Source organism: Petaurus breviceps, unplaced genomic scaffold (genome assembly GCF_028583685.1).
Source record: "Petaurus breviceps papuanus isolate PSGF00001 unplaced genomic scaffold, PetGlider_PUasm1.0 221, whole genome shotgun sequence".
NCBI classification, from domain to species: Eukaryota; Metazoa; Chordata; class Mammalia; order Diprotodontia; family Petauridae; genus Petaurus; species Petaurus breviceps.
Window position 1 is genome coordinate 6,989,731 of NW_027185877.1, and position 22,978 is coordinate 7,012,708.

General features: G+C 39.3%; 1 protein-coding gene across 1 annotated transcript in view; it reads left to right on the plus strand.

Moving 5' to 3' along the window:
* E2F7 (E2F transcription factor 7) overlaps positions 1–22,978 on the plus strand; it is a 60,849-nt gene that overhangs the window by 23,716 nt on the left and 14,155 nt on the right. The window contains exons 5-10 of the mRNA XM_069094809.1: positions 5,846–6,136; positions 8,184–8,342; positions 11,560–11,697; positions 17,937–18,122; positions 18,519–18,591; positions 20,294–20,786. Of these exons, the coding sequence (XP_068950910.1) occupies positions 5,846–6,136; positions 8,184–8,342; positions 11,560–11,697; positions 17,937–18,122; positions 18,519–18,591; positions 20,294–20,786 (1,340 nt within the window). The remainder of the gene's footprint in view (positions 1–5,845; positions 6,137–8,183; positions 8,343–11,559; positions 11,698–17,936; positions 18,123–18,518; positions 18,592–20,293; positions 20,787–22,978) is intronic.

The following is a 22,978-nucleotide window of genomic DNA, read 5'->3' on the forward strand; positions in this document are numbered from 1 at the left end:
CCAACCATCCCCTCACTTAACATGAAAACTGAGGCCCAGTGACTTACCCAAGGTCACTTAGTGTCCAAGGCAGGATATGAACTCAGGACCTGTGACTTCAGAACCAGAGTTCATTCTTTCCACTATGCCTCAGCTAAGTGACTTGCCCAAAGTTACATGGGTGGTAAAAGAACAGGGCCACAGGGATTTGAGCCCAGATCCTCTTAATTCAAAATCCCAGGCTCTTCACATTACATCACTGAAAGGCTCACATTTTAGAAACATCTTTTTGCTTTAAATTTTGAAGAGCAAGTGACTCAGGAGCTCTTTCTTATCTGTTGTTTCTCATCCTTCGTATGACACAAAAGTTGGTTTTATTTTCTTTTTAAGACAGGCAATAGGCATTTATTAAGCATTTAATATATACCAGGTACTGTGCTGGGGCAAGAAAAAAGAAAAGAATTCCTGCTCTCAAGGCCCTGACACATAAAAGGAAACCAAAAAGAGAAGAAGGTACCCACACAGGTGTTTGGGAAGTGAAGATGCTATGTCTGAAACTCTTCCGTAATTCCCAAAGCAAGTATAACAAACTAGAAAGGCAGGGAGGAGGAAGGAGACAGTCAAATTCAAAAGAGGAAAACTGATGACATTGTTCACTCTGTGGGACCCGTATGCATAATGTAAGGACAGTATATATGGGTCTTGCTGCTTTAAAATAGAGACCCCTGGTGGACATGTACTATCATAGCGTCTTCATAGCACCAATATTGCAGACATGCAGTAAATGTTAATTGTAATAGCAGTAGCCAAGAAGATGAGTTTGTATGTTTCCTATAGCAATGATGATTCTTATATGTGAAGACCAGTGAAGAAAAGAATTCTTTAAAAATCATCTAAACACCTTTCAGATTGAGTCAGTGAAGCTATAAACCTCATGACCTGTTGACCAACTTTTCCAAGATTTAGCAGCCTATATCTCTTCTCATGCCATGAATTGTATTTCCATTTGAATCCAGTTCAACAAGCATTAATTAGGCACCTACTCTATGCTTGGCAAAGACAAAAAACTAAGTTGTCCCTGCCCTCAAGAAGCTTATATTCTATGGGAGGGAAATCCATGAATGTAGATAAAATAATATTTAATAAAGTAGTTTCAGATTGATGGAGTAGTGAGACTACTACTAACAACTAGAAAGTAGGAAAGGTTTCCTATAGGATGTGATCCCTGAGATGAGCTTTGAAGATCTTGTCATCTTTTCCTGGTTTCTGTTATTTAAGCTGATCCAGTTTTTCTGGGATAATCCATGCCATAGAGACTTTCTGGATTGCAGGAACTATTGGGTAAGGACAATATGGGACAGTTAATTCCAGATTCTGTTGGTGACATTTCCTAGAATTAGCCAACAGGAGAAAGCAAGATGCGCCAGTAACTGGGTTTAAGAATGAACCATTGTCAAGACTGGAAACATAATGGTACATTGGGGCAGGGATTGAGAAAGAAAAGTTCTTGGATTTCTAAAGCGAAAAGGAACCCTAGCCTTCTAAGTCACCTGAACCCAGCTCAACAGGGTTGTCACAGCTGACAAAAGGGCCTCAAAAATGGGGAAGCCAGGCAGGTCAGGAAGCCCCAGTCTGCTAGAGCATCATCCCCAACATACAGGCAGTGTAAGGGTGACCAGGTGGAATGTTGTAACTGTTCTAGGAGCTGCTTCAGTGTCACTAAGCCCTTGGCAGAGGGTCCAAATAATTAGTCATGTCTCAGTGCTTTACTCATTACAAAAGCCCCTTTCTTCCCAGTAACCCTATGAATACAAATATCACCCATTTTACAGACAAGGACATTGGAAAAGTTAAATATCTTACCCATCCATATCTAAACAGTCAGTATCAGAGTCTGGTTTTGAGTCCAAGTTTTATGACTCCAAACTTATCCCAGTTGGGGGCCTCCAGGATTAATTAGAAGTAATAGCATGGGCAATGGAGGATACAAATGGAGACCCAAATTTTTAACTAGATTTGGGTTCTAGCTCTGCTACTCAATACTTGTTTGACCTTGAGTAAATCACTTAAAACTTTTAGGATTTAATTTCTTATCTGCAAAATCTAAATTAATGATACCATAAACCAAATCAGTAGGATAAGTATCATTTTTCTGAGATTTTACTGTAACAGATTCAAGATAGAAATGATGGGTAAGAAAATAAGATTCTCTTTGCCTGATGTTAAAAAAAAACCACACACATACAACAAAGGGCATGTAATCAATCTATTGAGATGAGGGAGGTTCTTGAAAAACTTAATCAATGACTAACAGGAGCATGAGAAAGGTAACGATGTGCAAATCCTCCATGGCGGAACTAATGTCATAACCAGGATTAGAAGGATTACTTGGATCCAAAAGAAAATGCAGACTGGGTACCAGGAGAAAAGCTTTCTGATTTCAGGCTCCACCAGAGTGTACAAAAACAAGGCTCTTTGAAAGGTAGCTCTTTGACCTTTGAAACTGAACTTTTCATGAAGTAGCAAACAAATAGTTAAAATCATTACTACTTGGTAAGGTCACTGGATGTACACAAAATATTCCAGGGTTTTCTTTCATACACTAAGCTAGCAATTTATTTTTGTATCATTTTCCAAGTTGAGATATTTATCCTTTTGTGACATGGACCCTTTAAAGAATCTGAAGCCTATGAAGACCCCTTTTCAGAATAATGTATCTAAATGCCTAAAATAAATTTTGTAAGATTACAAAGGAAACCAATTCTTTTGACATGAAATTATCAGAATATTAAGAAAACAGATAGACAGACCTCAAGTTAGGAACCCCAGAGGCTCTTTGGCTATCTGAGCTAAAAGTGATCTTGAAAATAATCTCCAAATCCCCTGTTTTACAGGTGAAGAAACTAAGGCCCGCTAAGGTAAAATGACTTTCCCAAAGTTGCAGCTGGACCCAGAAGTTTTAGAGCTATAAAGGACTGGTCACTGGATTTGGAGTCAGAAAGACCTGAGTTCAAATCCTGCTTCATATACTTACTAGTTTTCTGACTCTGGGCAAATTGCTTAATCTCTCTGCCTCAGTTTTCCTCATTTGTAAAATAAGGGAGGCTCAACTCAGTGGTTCCTATCAGCTCCAAAACTTTTTATCTAGACCATTGTCCCACTTAATGTGAAATTTCTTTCTGTAACAGCCTTCATTTTCATGCTTAATGTATTTTTATTCATTAGCTACAAACTTAGAAAAGTTTGCCTTGGATATATAGCAAATGTGTAACAATGCATTCCCTTTGCACCATCACTTTCCTTTGACTTTTCCAGTGGAGATCATTTATGTTCTTTGGTACCCTCTGACCAAAGTATATAATCTTATCCAAACCAACAAGCATTTATTAAGCTCTTACTGTGTGCCACACACTAGGGACATAAAGAAAGGAAAAACACAGTCCCTGCCCTCAAGGGGTTAAGGAGACCAACCAGAGCGCTGTCACTGTTAGAACAGTCCACCTGTGAGGTGATCAGGGCCTGCAGAAATCTGGAAGCCATCTAAATCTTCTTTTCAAAGTGGATGTATGGAAACATTGGACATATGGTCTGATCAACCTTCATGCCAGAGATAGTCCACAGTGGACTGTGACAGTTTTTGGAAAGAAAAACCTTCCATTGGGTTCATCAACCAAAACCTTAGAATTGAACCCTCAGTTCTTTTGAGTGTATGTGACCAGAAAATACCTTGTAGCAACCAGCGTTTTTGTTGCATGATTTGTTTGATTAAAAGCGTGTCTCCCATGATAAATTTTTGAAGGGCAACAGTTCTCTATTAATTTTAGTCCACTCTAGTGAGACAAACAGGGCATAGTGCCAGCCAGGCAGAAGGAGACACTCTGTAGTTGGTAAGGTTTTCTGGGAGATGTCAAAATTCTTTTGTTGGGGATACTTATATCAGAATAAATGGAGCAAAGGAATTCAGAAAGGGTAGGGTGCTTGTTGCTAAATCAAACAATTCACACATGGGGAAGCATTTTTCTATATTGGTGTCTCATGCTAGCCAGGATGTTAGGTAGATTCAGTGACCATTTATTGAGATGAGATCTCCTCTGTATATAGGGGAATACTATGGGATGGGATTATAAGCCAGGGTTACCCCCAGCATTTAACTCTTTACTCCCTATACCCCCATGTTAAGTTAATTCTTTTTCCTAGAGGGCTTAGACCATGATGACATGTCTTCCTGTAAACTTAAAACATAAAAAGGTCCACCCAGGGTGCTTCAAGGCCCTTCAGACTTGTTAGATGTACCAATGCCTTCAGAATTCCTATAACCCATCCTCATGACCAGATATGCTTCCTTAAGGAGGCAAGGAAGCCATACGTCCCTGAGCTGTGTTGTATCATTGTATAGTTTACTTCTATACTAAGGCTAGATAAGCCTTTTGTTAACTGTTGAATGAAGGGCCAGCCTGATCCAGACCTAGCTTTATCAGATGGTAACTGAAGTAAAGCCTCTTTTTCAGTTTGTTGATCCAATTGATTAAAAGTTTTTATTTTCTTGATCAAGTGAGTAAGAAGGTTTGAGGATGTTAATTAAGTGACAAGAAAGTTTTGGGTGCTTTAGAATTAAGTAGTGAAAGTCACTTTTTTCCTAGTACAATCAGGAATTGGTACAGTAGCTGCTTAATGAATGCTTGTTCTCTCCCTGTCCTTGTCATCATTGAAAAAAATAAACAATTTTATTGAATATACACAGAGTATATTGGGTAAATCTGGAATAAGTCACCAAATGCTTTTAAATTTGTTGCACTTCAAAACTTCTGGTGACTACTTCAATAGAACATTTATTAAGTACCTACTGTGTGCTTAGTTCTGGGAACACAAATACAAATAATGAAACAACCCTTACTTTCAAAGAGCTTACTTCTAACAAACTACTTTGCCAAGTCCTGTTCAGCAAAATTCTACCATTTATACATCACTGACAAAATCAACCGACCAGTATTTATTGAATCTCTGCTCTTTGCTAAACACTGGGCTAGGTGACAAAGACAAGACAAGCATGAAATAGACCTGCCCTGGGGCGGCCAGGTAGCACAGCGAGTAAGAGCACCGGCTCCAGTGTTGAGAGGACCTGGAGATCGAATCCCGGGCTCAGACACTTAGCACCCACCCAGAAACACCTGGCCGTGTAACCTTGAGCAAGTTACTTAACCCCAATTGCTTAGGGGTGGCCAGGTGGCTCAGCGAGTAAGAGTACTGGCTCCAGTGTTGGGACGACCTGGAGATCGAATCCCGGGCTCAGACACTCAGCACCACACCCAGAAATAGCTGGCCGTGTAACCTTGAGCAAGTTACTTAACCCCGATTGCTTAAAAATAATAAAAAAAAAAAAGAAATAGACCTGCCCTCAAAGATCTTACAGTCTAACCAAGGGAGATGCCATGTGTACACACACGTGCATACATATGGATATGTGTGTTTATAGACAAATATAGCATATGTGTGTATATATGTATAATGTGTGTATTATACATATATACATACAAAATAGATGCAGGATGATTGGGAAAGGAGTATAGGGAAAGTTTTCATGGAGAAAGTAGCAAAGAAGCTGATCTTTAGAGGAAACTAGAGCCATCATTGAATAAAATCCATCACTGGATTTTAACCATAGCTTCTCCAAACATTTCTAGTAAGGATCATCTGAAGAAATAAGAGAAATAATTACATTTCTATCAAATGATTATCTAGCCACTGTTTGCCAGATTGTGCACTAGAAACTTTATAAAACCTGTTGGCAGGTCAGGTCTCTGCCATCCAGGAGTCTGCACTCTGAAGTGATTGTTTAATGCCATGGCGGCTTTTGTTTTTTTAATAGGTGTTGAACGGAGGCGCATCTATGACATCGTGAATGTGTTAGAGTCCCTGCATATGGTTAGCCGAGTGGCCAAAAATCAATATGGCTGGCATGGACGGCATGGCCTCCCGAAAACCTTGAAGAACCTCCAGAGACTAGGAGAGGAACAGAAATATGAAGAACAGATGGCATATTTTCACCAAAAGGAGCTTGATCTAGTGGAGTATAAATTTGGAGAGCGTAAAAGGGAGGGTTTCCTAGATTCCCAAGACCAACATTTATTGGATTTCTCTGAGCCTGATTGTACCTCTGGTGAGTTTGCTGACCATGGAGGGAGCAGAGATAGCTGTGTCCCCCCAGAGTTGAGCACTAGGGTGAAAGGTGCTGAATCTGCAGCATGAGAGATTTCCTCTAATTCCTGTTTTTGTCCCAGATTCTCTCCAATCCAACAAGCATTTATTTAGTAATGAGGGTAGAGGAGAGAGGACCCACCTGTGATTTCACTCATATAGGGAACTCCTCCCACCAGTGCAAGCTGGCATCTTTTCTTCAGAGCCCTGAGAGGTTGAGAGATTTACCCAGGAGATGGAACTTTAATGTTTACGGAGTGAACCTTATAATATTTCACAATTATTATCTTCCTGGATCCTCACCACAATCTTTAGTTTGTTTCAGTACATATTTATTAAGTACCTACTATATCCGGGGCACTAATTCTATGAGCAATTGCTGTTATCCTCCTTGTACAGATAAGGAAACTAAGGCAAGCAGGTTAAGTGACTTGCCCAGTGTCACACAGCTATTGTGTATCCAAGGTAGGGCTTAAACTTCTGTCTTCCCAATTCAAGGCCTAGCACTTTCATGGATCCTTCATAGACAACATTCATTTGTCTGTGCCATTTGTGGTTTATTCTTTTTTTAAAAAAACAGCACTACTACCAGCAATGCACACACACACATATGCCTTGCTACTTTTGAGCTTTGTATTATTGTTTTTAGTAATAGCCTTACTTTGATGACTACTTGAAAGGTTACATGTTAATTCCAGTAATGCTTTCCGTTGCTTGAAACATTTGGGAAACACTGTGATACTATCTTCAGCTTACAGATGTTGATGCCAACTTAGATCAGCAGAAACAAGAGGTTACTATATAACTGTAAACAATGACCACGATAATGGAAAGACAAACAGTGTTAAAGGCATTGCTATTTGGACCAATTAAGTAACCCATTTCAGTGGCTAAGAGCCTAGACTTGCAATTAAGGAAAATGAGGTTCGCATCACCCCTGCAAACCTAACTAGTGGTGTAACTCTGGAAAAGTCATGAAGCTCTCTGTGTGTCTCAACTTCTCATATGTTAAGTGGGGGCTCAGCAGCTATGGTCTCTCAAAGTCCCTTTTAGTGAGGGGGGAGTAGACCACAGGTACACCATGAGGCATGTGTGGTCAGACTTGTTCAGTGTGTTGGTTTCTTTTATGAAACTATACTTCTGGGGCAGCTAGGTGGCGCAGTGAATAGAGCGCCAGCCCTGGAGTCAGGAGGACCTGAGTTCAAACCCGGCCTCAGACACTTAACACAAAAACTAGCCCTGTGACTTTGGGCAAGTCACTTAACCCCAATTGCCCTCCAAAAAGCAAAAACAAAAAAAAGTATACTTCTTTGTCACATGAAAGGACATTGTTGAACAGGATGGAAGGTAATGGGAAATGAGTTGTTTTTTAAAGAAATTCATATCAATAAAACATTTGCCTGTAAGCTCCTTGAGGCCAGTGACTATCTTTCCCTTAGTTCTGTCCTTGGGGTTCAGCAGTGTCCAGCACCAAGTAGGCACTAAACAAATGTTTATTGAAGTGAAATGACAAAAGCAGTTGTCTCCAGAACCAGTTTTAAGCTACCCAAGAAAATAATTGCTTTGTAATCATGATCATACCTCATCCTATGGGGCAAATAGTATCCCCCTGTGGCATGGCATGATGAATATAGAGGTGGTCTTAGAGACAAAATCAGTGACCCTGTTTCCAATGTAATCACTTTCCTATTTACATGGGAAATTTTGAGGAAAGATCCTGCCACTATGAGTAAGTAGGATAAGATCTCTAAGACTCGTGGGTGATGCCCAGTAACTCCTTCAGGACTATAAGTTACAGAAAAGGTGCTTGTCCTCATTGGCAGGGACAATTCCCTCCTCCAATGAAACTGTAGTCCTGGATCATAAGCAGGGTCGCTGAAGGCGTGATCCTTGTTCAGTTTCAGAACTGCCCTTTGAATGGGCTGCCTTGTGGGTCCTATTGGCCATGATTTGGGGCAGTCTGCCCTGGTGAGGGCTTCCTTGTGATTCGTGTGTTCTCTTCTCTTCAGCGTCTGCAAACAGCAGGAAGGACAAATCTTTGCGCATTATGAGCCAGAAGTTTGTCATGCTGTTCCTTGTCTCCAAGACTAAGATAGTCACCCTCGATGTCGCCGCCAAGATACTGATAGAAGAGAGCCAGGATGTGGCTGATCACAGCAAGTTTAAAAGTAAGAGTGCAATCATAATTGCTGTCTAATGCCAAGTAAACAACTCAGGACCGTTTTCTCCTGCTTTGTTTCTGAGCAAGGGCAGATGGTTGTAATCTTAGACAGTTAGATGGGGGGGCAGGGGTCAGAGTATTAGAGAAATCATTTAGTCCCACTCCCTTGTTTTACAGTTGAGGAAACTGAGGCCCAGAAAAGTAAAGGATTACAATGATAAGAAATAGCAGGGCCAGGAATAGAACTTGGGTCTACTCCCCTGGCCCCCAGCAGTTCAGATGAAGTCACTGAGACAGCTAAGTGGTACAGTGTATAGAGAATGGACTTGGAGTCATGAAGTCCTTAGACATGTCCTAGCTCTGTGACCCTGGGAAAGTCACCTAACTTCTCTGAGACTCAGCATCCTCTTCTATCAAACTGAGATAGTAATCCCACCTGCCCCAAAGAGTTGTTGCAAGGATCCATTGAGGTAACACATGCAGAGTGCTCTGTGCACCTTAAAGCACTATTTAGATGCCTTGTAAGCACCACGAAGCTCCCCCTGCAGCAGCCTAGCTAATCTAACCCAAGCACTCCTTCCTGTCACCGGCAGACTTCTCAGAGTAGGAAGTACCAAGTGTCCTCCTCCCAGGGGCCAGTGGAAAGGCGAAGACAGTACTTTGGTCCTGCCAATGCCAATCAGTATGTCCGGGCGAGAGGGTCACCACTGTTCCTGCTTGTGTCACTGCATCTGAGATTGAGTGTCTGGCTTCTTCCTTTTCCTCCCACCTTCTGCATAGCCTTGTGAAGGGATGGGAATGTAAGATGCTGGCAGTGATGCTTAGGCTAGGGAGGATTTGAGTGGATAAAACTAATTGTTATTATTGTTATAAAGATGATGACTAATTTTATTTATATAGCACTTTACATGTGTTATAATGATGACGACAACAATCACGTCATTTATATAGCACTTTACATGTGATCATTATTATGATAGTGGCAGTAATACTACCATTTATGTAGCACTTTTACATGTTATAATAATTGTTATAATGGTGGTGATGATGACAATACTATCACATATATATTATGAAAATTATTATGATGACAGTAATAATACCATTTATTTAGCACTTTATATGTTATAATAATTATAGTGATGATGACAATATCATTTATGTAGCCCTTACATGTTATAATAATAATTATAATGATGATCACTTATGTAGCACTTTCTATGTTATGATTATTATGGTGATGATGATGAGAGTAATATCATTTATGTAACACTTTACATATGTTACAATAATTATAATGATAATGACAGTGGTGTCACTTTACATGTTAAAATAATTATGATGATAATACTACTTTCACTTAGAATTTTACATATGTTATAATAATTATAAGAATGATAGTGATGGCAATAATAATGTTTGTGTAACATTTTACATACGTTACAATATAATGATGGTGTTTATGTAGTATTTTACATATAATGATAAAGACAATATTATCATTTGTGTAGCACTTTACATATGTTATCTCCTTTGATCCTTACAAAAACCCTGGAGGTGGGTACTATTGTAACCCCCATTTTATAGATGAGGAAACTGAGGCTAGGAGAGAAGATGCTTGCCCAGAGTCCCATGGCCAAGGAAACATCTAAGTAAGTGTTTGAACTCAGGTCTTTGTAATTTAGGGACCAACTTTATTATATCCATAACGCTACCTTGCTGCCACATATTACTTAGTTAGGACATGGCACCTTGACAGGGAAATTTGCAGAGTACTCATTATTTAGAATATAAGCTCCTTAAAGGCAGAGACCATCTTTTGTTTTTTTCTCTGTATCCCCAGGGCCTATCACATAGCAAGCATTTAATAAATTCTTGTTGATTGGTTGATCATTTGAAATAGGTTACAGGTTAGAGATTGGGAACTAGAAGGGTCCTTAAAGGCCCTTTATTCCAAACCCATTGTTTAACAGATGAGGAAATAGACCCAGGAGGCAGGAGCCCTTGCCCACAGTTACATAGGTAAGTGGCTCTGCCCGCACTCAAACCCAACTTCTCAGACTCTAGACTTAGCACTTCCCCCTTGCACCATCTTGCTGATTTAGTTTGACCCTGTAGGTAAAGACAAAAGCAGGTAGCTCATTGAAGCCCTAGGACTGGCTTACCAAGCTCCTTTCCTTTGGTATAGCATCCAGTTTATCGTGCATTTCTGCAACCACCTTAGAGAAGGGAAGAAAATCTCTAGGACTCATAGATAATGCTTTCAGACAGGGATAGAAAAATCCATTTCACTCTGTCTTTTGTCTTGAAGGAGAGTGGAATTACTACCTGTGTGTAATCACTCTCCCATTTAGATGGAACTCTTCCTACAAACCTTCAACTGCCTTAGAAGAAATTGTCACAGCCTTATTTATCCTCCCAATTTTTGTGTGTTTTTCTACTCTGAACTGAATGTAACTTCTTGAAATTGTTCTCTGGCAGTTGAGTTTTTTCATCTTTTTCTGGAAACATAGGAAATTTAAGAGAAGGCTTTCTCTCACTGAGGCAGTGACCAGCATATGTTATAGTGGAAAGTAAAGCTAAACTTGGAGTGCTGAGACTCATAAACCTATGGTCTTGTGACATGAGTTCAAACCCTGGTCCTCTTGCTTCCTACCTAGGCTTCAGCTTCCTCAAATGAGGAAATTGAATCAGGTGGTCTCTGAGGTCCCATCCAACTGTAACTACCAATCATAGCAGTACCTCAGTGACCATAAGCCTTGAGGGCCTTACCTAGGACCTAGGGGAACCCTGCCATCTCTACAGAGGTGCTGCTCAGAAATCCCCTTCTTTTCTGTTAGAACTAGCATAGCAGGCTATAGGTGGCCTCCTTTAGAGACCACAGGGGCCTGCTTTTGACAGTGCTATAAATTAGAATTCCAATTCACCAGCGGTTTCTTTAAAGAATTAATTTTCCTATTTGGTGTTTTTGCCTTTGCTTCCTGTCCTTTCCCTCTCCCCACTGCCCAGGTGTATCATATAAAAAATGGGGAGCTATTGGAATAAAAGATATTATAAATATTGTCTACTGAGATGCATGCAATTTAACACAAAGAAAGCTGGCAGCTGTGTATGTAAGTCCTGCTTCTCTCTGCCCAAGTTTGTATGGTGCTATAGAAACCTTCCTTAGGCCCTGAACCCAGCAGTCCTGGGGCCACTAACCATCATTGGATTTTATCTCCCAGCAAAGGTACGGAGGTTGTATGACATTGCCAATGTTCTGACAAGCCTAGTGCTAATTAAGAAAGTCCATGTGACAGAAGAACGAGGTCGGAAACCAGCATTCAAGTGGATTGGTCCTGTGGATTTCAGCACAGAAAATGGTAGGTTGGGGGCATGGCTAGAGGCTTGTTTTATTTGCTATTCCAAATCAAGTAGGATTCTTGGATTTTATAACTATAAAGGCTGATTTTTCTCTATTCGTACCCAATTATGTGCAAAACTTAAGTTTTAGGGTAACTTGAGAACTAGATTTTGGGGAAAAAAATCATGTTTTATCGATGCTTTTCTTTTGGAACAAACTGATACATTGACCATGTATGACGGTAAATGCCTAATTCTATGCCTGTAGAATACCAACATCCCTCTTTCAGGAGAAGGGATATATTTCATCATCTTCCCTCTAGATCAAGGGTTCTTAACCATGTTTGTGTCTTGGAATGGACCCCTATGTAAGTGTAGTAAGTGAAGTCTGATAAATCCCTTTTCACAATAATATTTTAAGAGTGTTAAATAAAACACATAGGATTATAAAGAAAACCAATTGTGTTGAAATTCAATTATTTAAAAAAAAAACATTTTTTTAAGTTCACAGACCCAAAATTAAGAATGTATACTCTGGAGTCAAGATTAGTCAACTACATTGGTTGATTCACTGCCCCCTCGCTACTTCTCCATTGAACCCTCTCAGGACAAAAAAGTAGAGTTAAGCAGGCCTACTTGACACACTGTCCAGGTCTAACAGTTCTTGCTTTATTCTATATCTGTAGTCCACCACCCCTATATCAAGAGGAAAGGACTGTTTCATTTCATCATCTGCCTTCTGGAGTCAGGATTGGTCATTGTATTGAGCTGATTCTGATGACTTTTAATGTTTTTTTTTTACATTATTATAGGGTTTGTGTCTTATTTTTCTCTCCAAATACACTGAGTAAGACTCAACAATGCACTTACTACCTGTGTGACCCTGGACAAGTCACTTAACCCCAATTGCCCTCCCCACTTCACCCCACCCTACCCCTGCAAAAAAAGACTTAGCAAGTGAGGAAGAAATAAAATTCTGAGATCCCAGATCTGGCATTGTTAATCAACAGAATCTTGGATTTCATTTCAAAGTATTTGTCAGAAGTTTGGACCCATTAGCAATTGCAAAAGAAACATTGTTTTCAGTCTAATTCCAAATCCAAATAGCAGAGTGAAGCATTTTATTTGTGTTAAAAAGAAATAGAAACTTCTAGATAAGGTGAAAATTACATTAACTGCTATATCATAACTGAAAATGAAAAAGATTGACATTGTAGGAACTACTTCTTTGAAAATCAATTTTTAAAGGTATTACATGGCATCATCTTGCCACACTGTAAAATATAAAAACACAATCTTGAACTTAGATTGGTGTTATGTAAGGGATTGGGGCTTGACTCTCATGATTGATACTGTAGATAGTGGCTTTTCTGCTCAGAAAAATATGCACTGTTTGCAGTTTTGATTTTTTTCAGCTAATTTTGAGGCTAACAATGTACACTCAACCAAGCTTTCTTTTTCTTTTTTTAAATTGTGCTTGTTTACTCATCTACCTAAAACATCTATCTATCTTAACCTCTTTAGCTAACCAATGAAGCCTATGCACCCTTTCTCTGAATAATGTTTTTAAATACATAAACTAAAATATGTAGGATTATAAAAGAAGCCAATTATATTGAAGAGGTATCAAATTATATTTTAAAAGAATGAAACAAGTTCATAGAATCCTAATTAAAGGAAGGGGGAAAGAACAAGGAGGATATGTGTATGTTGAGAAAAAAATGGGAAATAACATTAGATGACTAGAATAGAATTGGGTTATAGAAGGTCTTGAAAAGGCAGTTTGAAATTAATGTGGTAGGCATTAGGGAACTATAGTAGGTTCGCAAGTAGGAGAGTTACCTGATAAAGTCAGTTTTTGAGAACAATTTGTCCTAATGATAGAATTTTCAAGTTGGAGGAAGATCAAGGTAAGGAGACCAGCAAAGAGGGTATTCTTTAAGGCAGTTTGAAGAAGAGATACTTGAATTGAGCTTTAACGGATGGGAAGGAGTTTGACCAAGAAAAGGAGAAAAAACCCTACCAATACAAAAATAAGCTACCCATTTTTTTTTCTTAAACCTAGTTTGTACAAATATAAGAATGACCTATAGTTTATTTTATATTTCATGAATAACCATTTATTTTTTTTCTATTGTTTCAAAAAGATGTTAGTTTATCATTGTTAATAATAATACTGATATTAATAATTATATGGCACTTTAAGGTTTGCAAAGCACTTTACAAATATTATCTCATTTGATCCTTACAAAAACTCTAGGAAATAGGAGCTTTTCTTGTCCCCATTTTATAGATGAGGAATCTAAGGCTTAAGAGCATAAGCAACTTACCCAGGATCACAAAAGCTAGTAAGTGTCTGAGACTGGATTTTAACTGGGGTCTTCCCAACTCCAGGTCCAGTACTTTCTTCTTAAGGCCCTCATTCAGACCAAGACTACTGTGTGTGTGTGTGTGTGTGTATGCATGTGCACGCATGGGCACATGTACATGTGAGGATGGAGGTGTATTTCAGTTAAAGCTAAGGTAGTTATTTTAGCTCCATAGCAAACTAAATGTAAAAAGAGTCTTGGGAGTCAAGATGGCGGAGTAGAAACAGGACTTCCACGGGGCTTCCGCTCCTACATCCTCCAATTCATGTAAAAGGTGACTCTGAACAAACTTTGGAGCTACAGAACCCACAAAATGACACAGAGAAGCTAACCTCCTGCTGAAGACAGGCCAGCAGGCTGGCAGGTAGTGGCCAGCACAGTGGTCTGGGAGCCAACCCCAGCCCCATGCAAGCCAGAGCCTCAGGGCAGGCCTGACCAGCCACTGGCTGGAGGGACTTCAGATCACCATCAACTGTGGTGGTTTCCAGAATTATCAACCCATAGATGCTAAGGACAAAGTGAGAGGTCAATGCAGTGTGGACTTTGGGATCCAGTAGTTTGGGAGTGCGGTCAGCCTTTGCCACTGAGGCACCACGGCCTTGTGGCCACCGCCACATGTCAGCTTCAGCTCCTGGTCTGCAGATTGTACAAGGACCAAGCTACCAGTCTCAGGGGTAATGGCTCTTGCTTTAACCTGCTTGGATCTGGATTACATTCTAGGGTGGAGGTCCTGGGTTGTGTGACCAGCTTGCCAGAGCATGTGGAGGCTTCAGAGAGGGTACCCAATTAATACACTGGCAGCTGAGAAAACCCCAGCATTTGGGACGAAAATACCCTGTCTGGTGGCAGAGTCCTACTGTGACAAAAAGCCCCAAAGTCAAGTAATTGAGTGGCTACATGAGCAGGCAAAGGAAGCAAAGCAAACAGAGCAACCCAACTTTACACTCCTGTTGTGGGGACAAAAAGGATCAAAGCATGGAACAGGAGGAAGACAGAGAAGTTAGAACTCCTGTACCAAAAGTTCCAAGAAAAATACAAGCTGGATACCTTACGAGAGGACCTCAAGAAAGATTTTGAAAACCAAATAAGAAGTGGAGGAAAAATTGGGAAGAGAAATGAGAACTGTACAAGAAAATTATGAAATGAGAATCAACAACCTGACTGAAGAAAATAACACCTTAAAAAAATAGTCTAACTCAAATGGTAAAAGAGGCTCAAAAAGGCAATGAGGAGAAGAATGCCTTAAAAAGCTGACTTTGCCAGATGGAAAAAGAATCTCACTGAAGAGAATCATTCCTTCAGAATTAGATTGGAGCAAATGGAAGCTAGTGACCTTATGAGAAATAAAGATACTCTTAAACAGATCCAAGCAAATGAAAAAATAGAAGGCAATGTGAAATATCTCATTGGGAAAACCACTGACCTGGAAAATAGATCCAGGAGAGATAATTTAAAAATTATTGGACTACCTGAAAGCCATGATCAAAAAAAGAACCTAGAAAGCATCCTTCAAGAAATTCTCAAGGAAAATTGCCCTTATGTTTTAGAACCAGAGGGCAAAATAGAGGTTGAAAGAATCCACAGATCACCTCCTGAAAAAGATTCCAAAAAGGAAACTCCTAGCAATATTATAGCCAGGTTCCGGAATAAGGAGAGAATATTACAAGCAGCCAGGAAGAAACAATTTGAATATTGTGGAAACAATCAGGATAACCCAGGATCTGGCAGCTTCCACACTGAGGGATCGAAGGGCTTGGAATATGATATTCTGGAGGTCAAAGGAACTGGGATTAAAACCAAGAATCACCTACCCAGCAAAACTGAATATCATGTTTCAGGGGAAAATATGGTCATACAGTGGAATAGAGGACTTTCAAGCATTCATGATGAAAAAACCAGAGTTGAATAGAAAATTTGACATTCAGATACAAGAAGCATGAGAAGGTAAACAGGGAAAAGAAATCATAAGGAACTTATCAAAGTTGAACTATTTACATCCCTACATGGAAAAACAATAACTGTAATTTATGAAACTTTTCTCAGTATGAGAATAATTGAAGGGAATGGAAATGTATGTGTATACATATATGTCTATATAGGAGGGTAAATGGGTGTATGAATACATATGTGAATGTGTGTATATATGTGTACAGGTATACATAGATAGAGGGCTCAAGACCAATTTAATAGGAAGGGATGATACTTAAAAGGTGAAATTAAGAGGTGAGAGAGGAATATAATGAGAGGAGATGGGGAGAGACAGAATGGAGTAATCTATCTCATATAGAAGAGGCAAGGGAAAATGGTCACAATGGAGGGGAAGAACAGGAAAGCAAAAGGGAATGGGTCAACCTTATTCTCATTGAATTTGGCTTAGGGAGGGAATGACATACACACTAAATAGGGTATCTCACCCTACAGGAGAGTAGCAGGGAAGGGGATGAGAGGGGGGATGATGGAAGGGAGGGCAGGCTGGGGAGGAGGGAAGTTGAAAGCACCCACTTTTGAAAAGGGACAGGATCAAAGTAGAGAATCGAACATATGGGAGGTGGGATAGGAGGGAGGGAAATATAGTCAGTCTTTTACAATATATCCACTATGGAAATGTTTTGCATAGCTACACATGTACAACCCATATTGAATTGCTTATCTTCCCAGTAAGGGTGGGTGACAAGGAAGGAAGGGAATGAATCTGTAATTCAAAGCTTTAAAATCAAATATTTAAATATATATGTATATATATATGCTATTATTAATATTATTTTACATATAACTGGAAAATAAGATATACAGGCACTGGGGCATAGAGATCCACCATGCCTTACTGGAAAGTTGAAGGGGGTATGGGAGAGAGCAGACTGGAGGAGGGGATATCCAGTGGGATTGCTATTTTGGGGTGGGTGGGTAGGGGGAAAAACAGGGAGAAAATTTGTAACTCAAAATCTTGCAGAAATGAATGATGTAAACTAGAAGTTAATAAAGCATTTGATAAAAAAAAAGTCTTAACTATAGGAAATCAATTATTTGCAATATTATGTAAATTCCTCATCAGTGTCTTTCCTGATTTTTAAGTTTTCTACAAAGAGATAAATTAAATTTCTGTAAAGAGAACAATTTCATTCTTTATCAAATTTACCGTTTCCAAGGCACAAATCAGCATATTCTTATTTTCCTTTTTATCTGGAAATCGTAAAGTGTTATCATTTTCATTTTATAATTGCATAGGGAAATGCAGTATTTTGCAGACACTGTAATTTGGGGTACCAGAGTTTTAGCAAGAGGTAGTTATTTTACATTTTTCTAGACATCATCTATAGCTAAATTCAGGAGTCAGAATTATAAGGCTGTGATTATAGTGAGAAGGCCAATCATACTTAAACATCTCCTGTGGAAGAAAAGACTTGTTAAGACTTGTTCTGGTCCCCCTCAGGCACCATCTAGTTCAGCCCCCTTCATTTTACATATAAGGAAACTGAGACCCAGGGAGATTAAGCAATTGGCTCCACCCAGGTAGTGAAGCTAAGGAGACTTAAAGAGCCACATCTGCTGACTGCAGAACTTGCTTTAAAATGTCGTTTTCTGCCTTGGGGGACGGGACACAAGTTCCCCATCAGTCTAAGTTGTTGAGCAGGGGCTGGGCAGCTTTTTGTCAGGAGCAATGTAGAAGGGATTCATGATTAGGATAGGGGTTAATGTCTATGTATGCACACATATAATATATACATATAAACATGTATGCACACTCACATACGAGTTTGTCTCCATGTTCAACAGATTCCTATACTTGTCCTATTTTTTGATTCATTGTTTTGTTCGACTCAGGCCTTATTGCTTTCATTGCAGTGAGTCTTGTCATGATAACAATGTTCTATATTCATTCCTTTATGCAGGTGAACAGTTCGTAGATGTTTCAACATCTGCTCTACCAGAAATGAAAACAGAGCCACGCTCCCCTTTTCAGCCCTGTGTGAAGCAGAGACTCTCCTGCCATAGTTCCTTCAATGTGATTCCCACTTTGGATGGGATCAAGAGGAAAGTGAGCTCAGAACCCAACAGCCCTCCCCGAGGAGAGCAAGGTGATTGAGGAGAGCCACACTAAGTACAGTGTCTGGCACATAGTAGGCACTTATTAATGATGATTGATATAAAATCTGGTCGATATTGATAATAATCACTTTCTTCTTGGGCTAAAGACTTTTTCTGCTGCTTTATTGTGGCTTGAAAGTGACAGCAGGTTCTTAACAGTTGTACCAGTAGAAGGCAAATGTACCTGCCTACATCAAGGTGAGGATGGCTGCTTTGATGGCCTCTGACCCCATCCCTTCCAACTTTAGAGCTACGGTATTCCTGTGATAACAATTGTAGATCTATATTCGTTTGGTGGTGAATATGGATTTTTATTGTGTTTCATCAGTGTTGTATAAGAAGCCTTTTTCAGGTCTTAAAAATAAGACTCCCACTTTGCTTTGCAGGTTCAGATGAATATTGCTCAAAAATAGTCAATCTGGCAGCTGCCTACAGGCAGAAAATAGATGAAGATTCACAGTAAGTAGTCTTGAAAATGTATTTTCCGCTCCAGGTTTTTTATCAGGAAGATGAGTTCAGATGCCAGCTCTGGCAATTAATAGTTCTCCGACCATCAGCAAGTCATTAAATGTTTTTGGCCCTCAATGTCCTCATGGTGTAAAATTGAACCAGTAAATACCTACTTCCAAAGGGGCTGTGAGGTTCAAGTGAGATAATGTTTTCAAAACACTTGAAAACTTCAAATTGCTCTGTAAATACTAGTTGTTATTTTGATATGGACCTGGAATGGAGAGAGCCTTCTGAAGCCAGTTAATGGGATCATAGATTTGGAGGTCACCTAGTTCAGAGCTCCCCATTTTACATGTGAAGAAACAGGCCTAGAGAAATTGAGTTACCTCACCCACAGTCACAAAGTGGCAAAGCTACAATTCAAATCCAGATCCCCAGATTCCAAATTTTGTTCCATCGTGCCAGCTCACATCTGGTACATTTTCCCTGCCCTTAGTTTTGGGTAAGATGACTCCAGAGAAAAAGGTGAGGCTGGTGATTTTGCACAGCCCTTCCTCACTCAAATCCAGTTCACTTGCAAATCATGGCATCACCTCCCTGAAGCCATGGTTCTCTTCAGGAATGAAGGACAAATAAGAAAATATCTTGGGTATTGGCAAACTGATTTTAATTTCCTTTATTAGTAGACCTCCTAGTGAAGAATTCCCTCTGATTTGGATGAGCATATGCTGAGCAATTTATAGTCTTGGAGAGCTGGAACACCAAAAGATGGTGATAATGTAATCCAGGGTCACGCAGCCATAATGTATCACAGGCAGGACTTGAACTCTAGTCTTTTCGACTCCCAGGTGACCTCTCTATTCACGACACCATGGTCCTTCCACTTTTAATATTATTGTTCAGTAGTTTTCAGTTGTATTTGACTTTTTGTCACCCCCTTTGGGGTCTTCTTGGCAAAGATACTGGAGTAGTTTGCCATTCCCTTCTCCAGCCCATTTTACAAATGAGGACACCAAGGCAAGTAGGATTAAGTGACTTGCCCAGGGGTCACACAGCTAGTTCAAATTTGAACTCAGGAAATTGAGTCTTCTGACTCCAGGCTCAGCAATCTCTCCACTGCTCCACCTAGCTGCCTACTTTTAATATTAGCCTGAGCAAAACGTCAAAATAAATCATTGAAGACATCTCTTTGCAAAGATGTGGGATAATGTGTGTGAAATATTGCATATAAAGTCAGTTTTTAGATTTGTTGGTTAGTTTTATAAAGCTTTTTCTTCCTTCTTCATTTTAGTTTATTTTCTTTATTTTAATCAGTAGTTCTTAACCTATCTCCATTTGGCAGTCTGGTGCAGCTTAAGGACCCCCTTCTCAGAATCATATTTTTTAAATGCATAAAATAAAATACAAAGGAAACTAATTATATTGAAATATAGGTATCAGAATTTTTTTTAAATCACATTCACATGTGTTGATTGTGTTAGCTACAGTGGGAAATGTAAGTGATATCAAGACAAAAATTACTAATAAAATTTTTTTCATAAATGATAAATTATCATTCCCCCCAAAAAGATTGAAGTCCATAATTTAATTTCCTTTTAGATTTACCAAGCATTGGGGGCATGTCATGGCAATGTCATTATACTTTTCTAGAACATAGAACTCTCAAGTTGACCTGTATGTACATTAAGATAATCATTTTCCTCTCTTTCAGGAATCAGGGATGTATCAGTAAAAAGATGATATATTCATCAGGCAAGCTCGACCCTGTTCCTCCTTTCCCAGTTCATCCTCAGGATTCAGAATATTGCTTTCATCCATTATCCCACCAAGTATTTTCTGTTGCCCCGGCAGAACTGTCACCAATTCATCTACAGAATGGTCTCGATAGACATGTAGCTCTCATACCTGCTCCCACAGCCTCCAAAACAGAGAGCTTGAAGCCCACTGTGCTCCCCAATCAGCCTTTGGTCTATGTTCCCTCTGCTTCTCTCTTCATGCTATATGGAAGCCTCCAGGAAGGCCACCCCAAACCAGAAAAGGGCTGTGATAACCCTGAGATGGCACAGACCCCCTCCTCTGCAGAACTGTCAGCACTGCCCCTTGTAAGCTCTCATAAGCGCAGGCCTCTGGAAGCTCAGGAGCCAGCCGCTAAGAGACAGAGCACAGAGAGTGAGGATGGCCCACTCTCATTGGTGTTGCCCAAGGTAAAGGAAAGAGGGGACCCTGTCTGCATGCCATTAACCCAGAAGATTTTTTTTTTAACAGCCAAAGAAATGAATAAGCTATTGCTTTACATTGGAAAGGGGGTGAGGGGATGCAAAGGGGAGGGAAAGAGTAGTTTGGCATATCTGCCTTTAAGTTATTACATGTCCCTGATATATTTGGAGCTTAAATGCACTTCCTTAAAAACCTATTTTTAGGGGCGGCTAGGTGGTACAGTGAATAGAGCACTAGCCCTGGAGTCAGGAGGACCTGAGTTCAGATGTGGCCTCAGACACTTAACACAAAAAACTAACCATGTGACCTTGGGCAAGTCACTTAACCCCAATTGCCCTCCAAAAAAAGCAAAAAAAAAATGCTTGTTATTATGAAGAGAAAAAAACCTATTTTTAAAAAACTCCTTTTCCTAGAAACTAAGTTTGGTCCTTAGACCCACTACTTAAGAGGCTGTCACAGAGTACTTCTTTTTTTTGGTCTTTATTAATTTGTTTGCTTTTAATTTACAAGATTCAGTTCCACAGTCCCTTGAGTTTCAAATTTTCTCCCCCTCCTCCTCCCTGCCCCCATGGTGGCATGCAATCGGATCTGCAAATACTTTCACATTAGACATTAGTTAGGTTATAAAGAAGGATTATAACAAAAAAAAAAAGAAAGAAAAAGAAGGATTATAACGATGGAATGAACAATGGGAAAGAGGAAACAAAACAAAACCAAAAAAAGAAAGAGAGCAGGTAGTTTGCTTCAATCTGCATTCAAACTCACAGAGTACTTCTCAAAAAATACCTTTAGAGAAAACTCAGGGAGAGCCTGAGAGTTGTAAAAGGGATTCAATATGTCCTGCTGGTGCCCCCAGGGCAGAGCTAGCAGCAAGGAGCAAAAGCTACCTAGGAGCCAATTTAGACTTGAGATGGGGGAACTCCCCAGTATTGAAAGCCAGCTTATGAAGTGGGCTGCCTCAGATGGGGAGGGGCTTCAAGCAGCTACACAATACCTGGTCAGATATGTTGTGGGATAGGTTTTAATGTAGGGGGTCAGGGAGATACATTCTAAGCCTGTAATTTCTATGAAATTAGATCATGAATATTTGAAAAGAAAACTCTTAATTCACCTTTTAAAAAAAATTCTTAAATTTCTTTTTTTTTATTTTAAATTTAAATTTTTTTCCAAAAAGAAGAAATGAAGGAAAGCTTTTGGAAATTGCTGAGTGACGTCCAAGGATTAGATTTCATTCAATCAACAGGCATTTATTAAGTATTTATTTACCAAAATGTACCAAACACGCAAGAACCATGCTAATAATAAGTGCTGGAGATAACAAGGCAAAAAATAGTCTCTTCTGTCAAGGAGCTCACAGTCTAAAGTATATCTGCATGTGTGAATGTACATATACATGCATATATGGATATATACATGTATATATGTATACATACATATTCTGTATGGACATATGTTCACACATATGCATATATTATTTGAATGTGTGTCTGTGTGTGCTGCTTGAAAAAAAATTCAAGATTTGGGACAATTCTCTTATAGCCATAGCTAAATGATAATATACAGCATAAAATGTATAGGTTATTAGGATTGTTTTATTATTATATAAGAGCAGTTACCATGGCCTAGTAGATAGAGAATTGACCTCAGAACTAGAAAGACTAGGTTCAAATCCCACTACTGGCTGTGTGACCCTGGGCTTAATCTCCCTGTTTTCTAGGCAGCTCTTAAATCTATAAGTATTAGAGAAATGTGCTAACCTACATTGGTAGAGGAAGTTTCCTATATCAAAGAATTCACCAGTCCCTATCCCTATTGCAAAAATTATGCTGTATCATTAAAAATTTGGACATTATTGTTAAAAAGGGTAGAAATGGAGTAGAGACTTGAACCTGTGTCTTTGTGGATCCAAAGCCAGCTCTCTGTTCACATCATGCTTGTCGTTTTTGGTAAATGCTCTCTCATCAAACTACTGAATTGATCCATAGCTGAGTTAGCATAGAGTGTAGATGGTTGCAAAAATGTTTTCACTTTCAATGCAATGTTTTGGGAAGGTGTATCAGCAATGCCATATTCACAATGCCTATAGAGATTACAAATATGCTGATATAATTATCCATTAGAAAATACGTCATGTTTGCCATATGAGGAAATAAACTAGAAAATTTATTAAGATACCAAA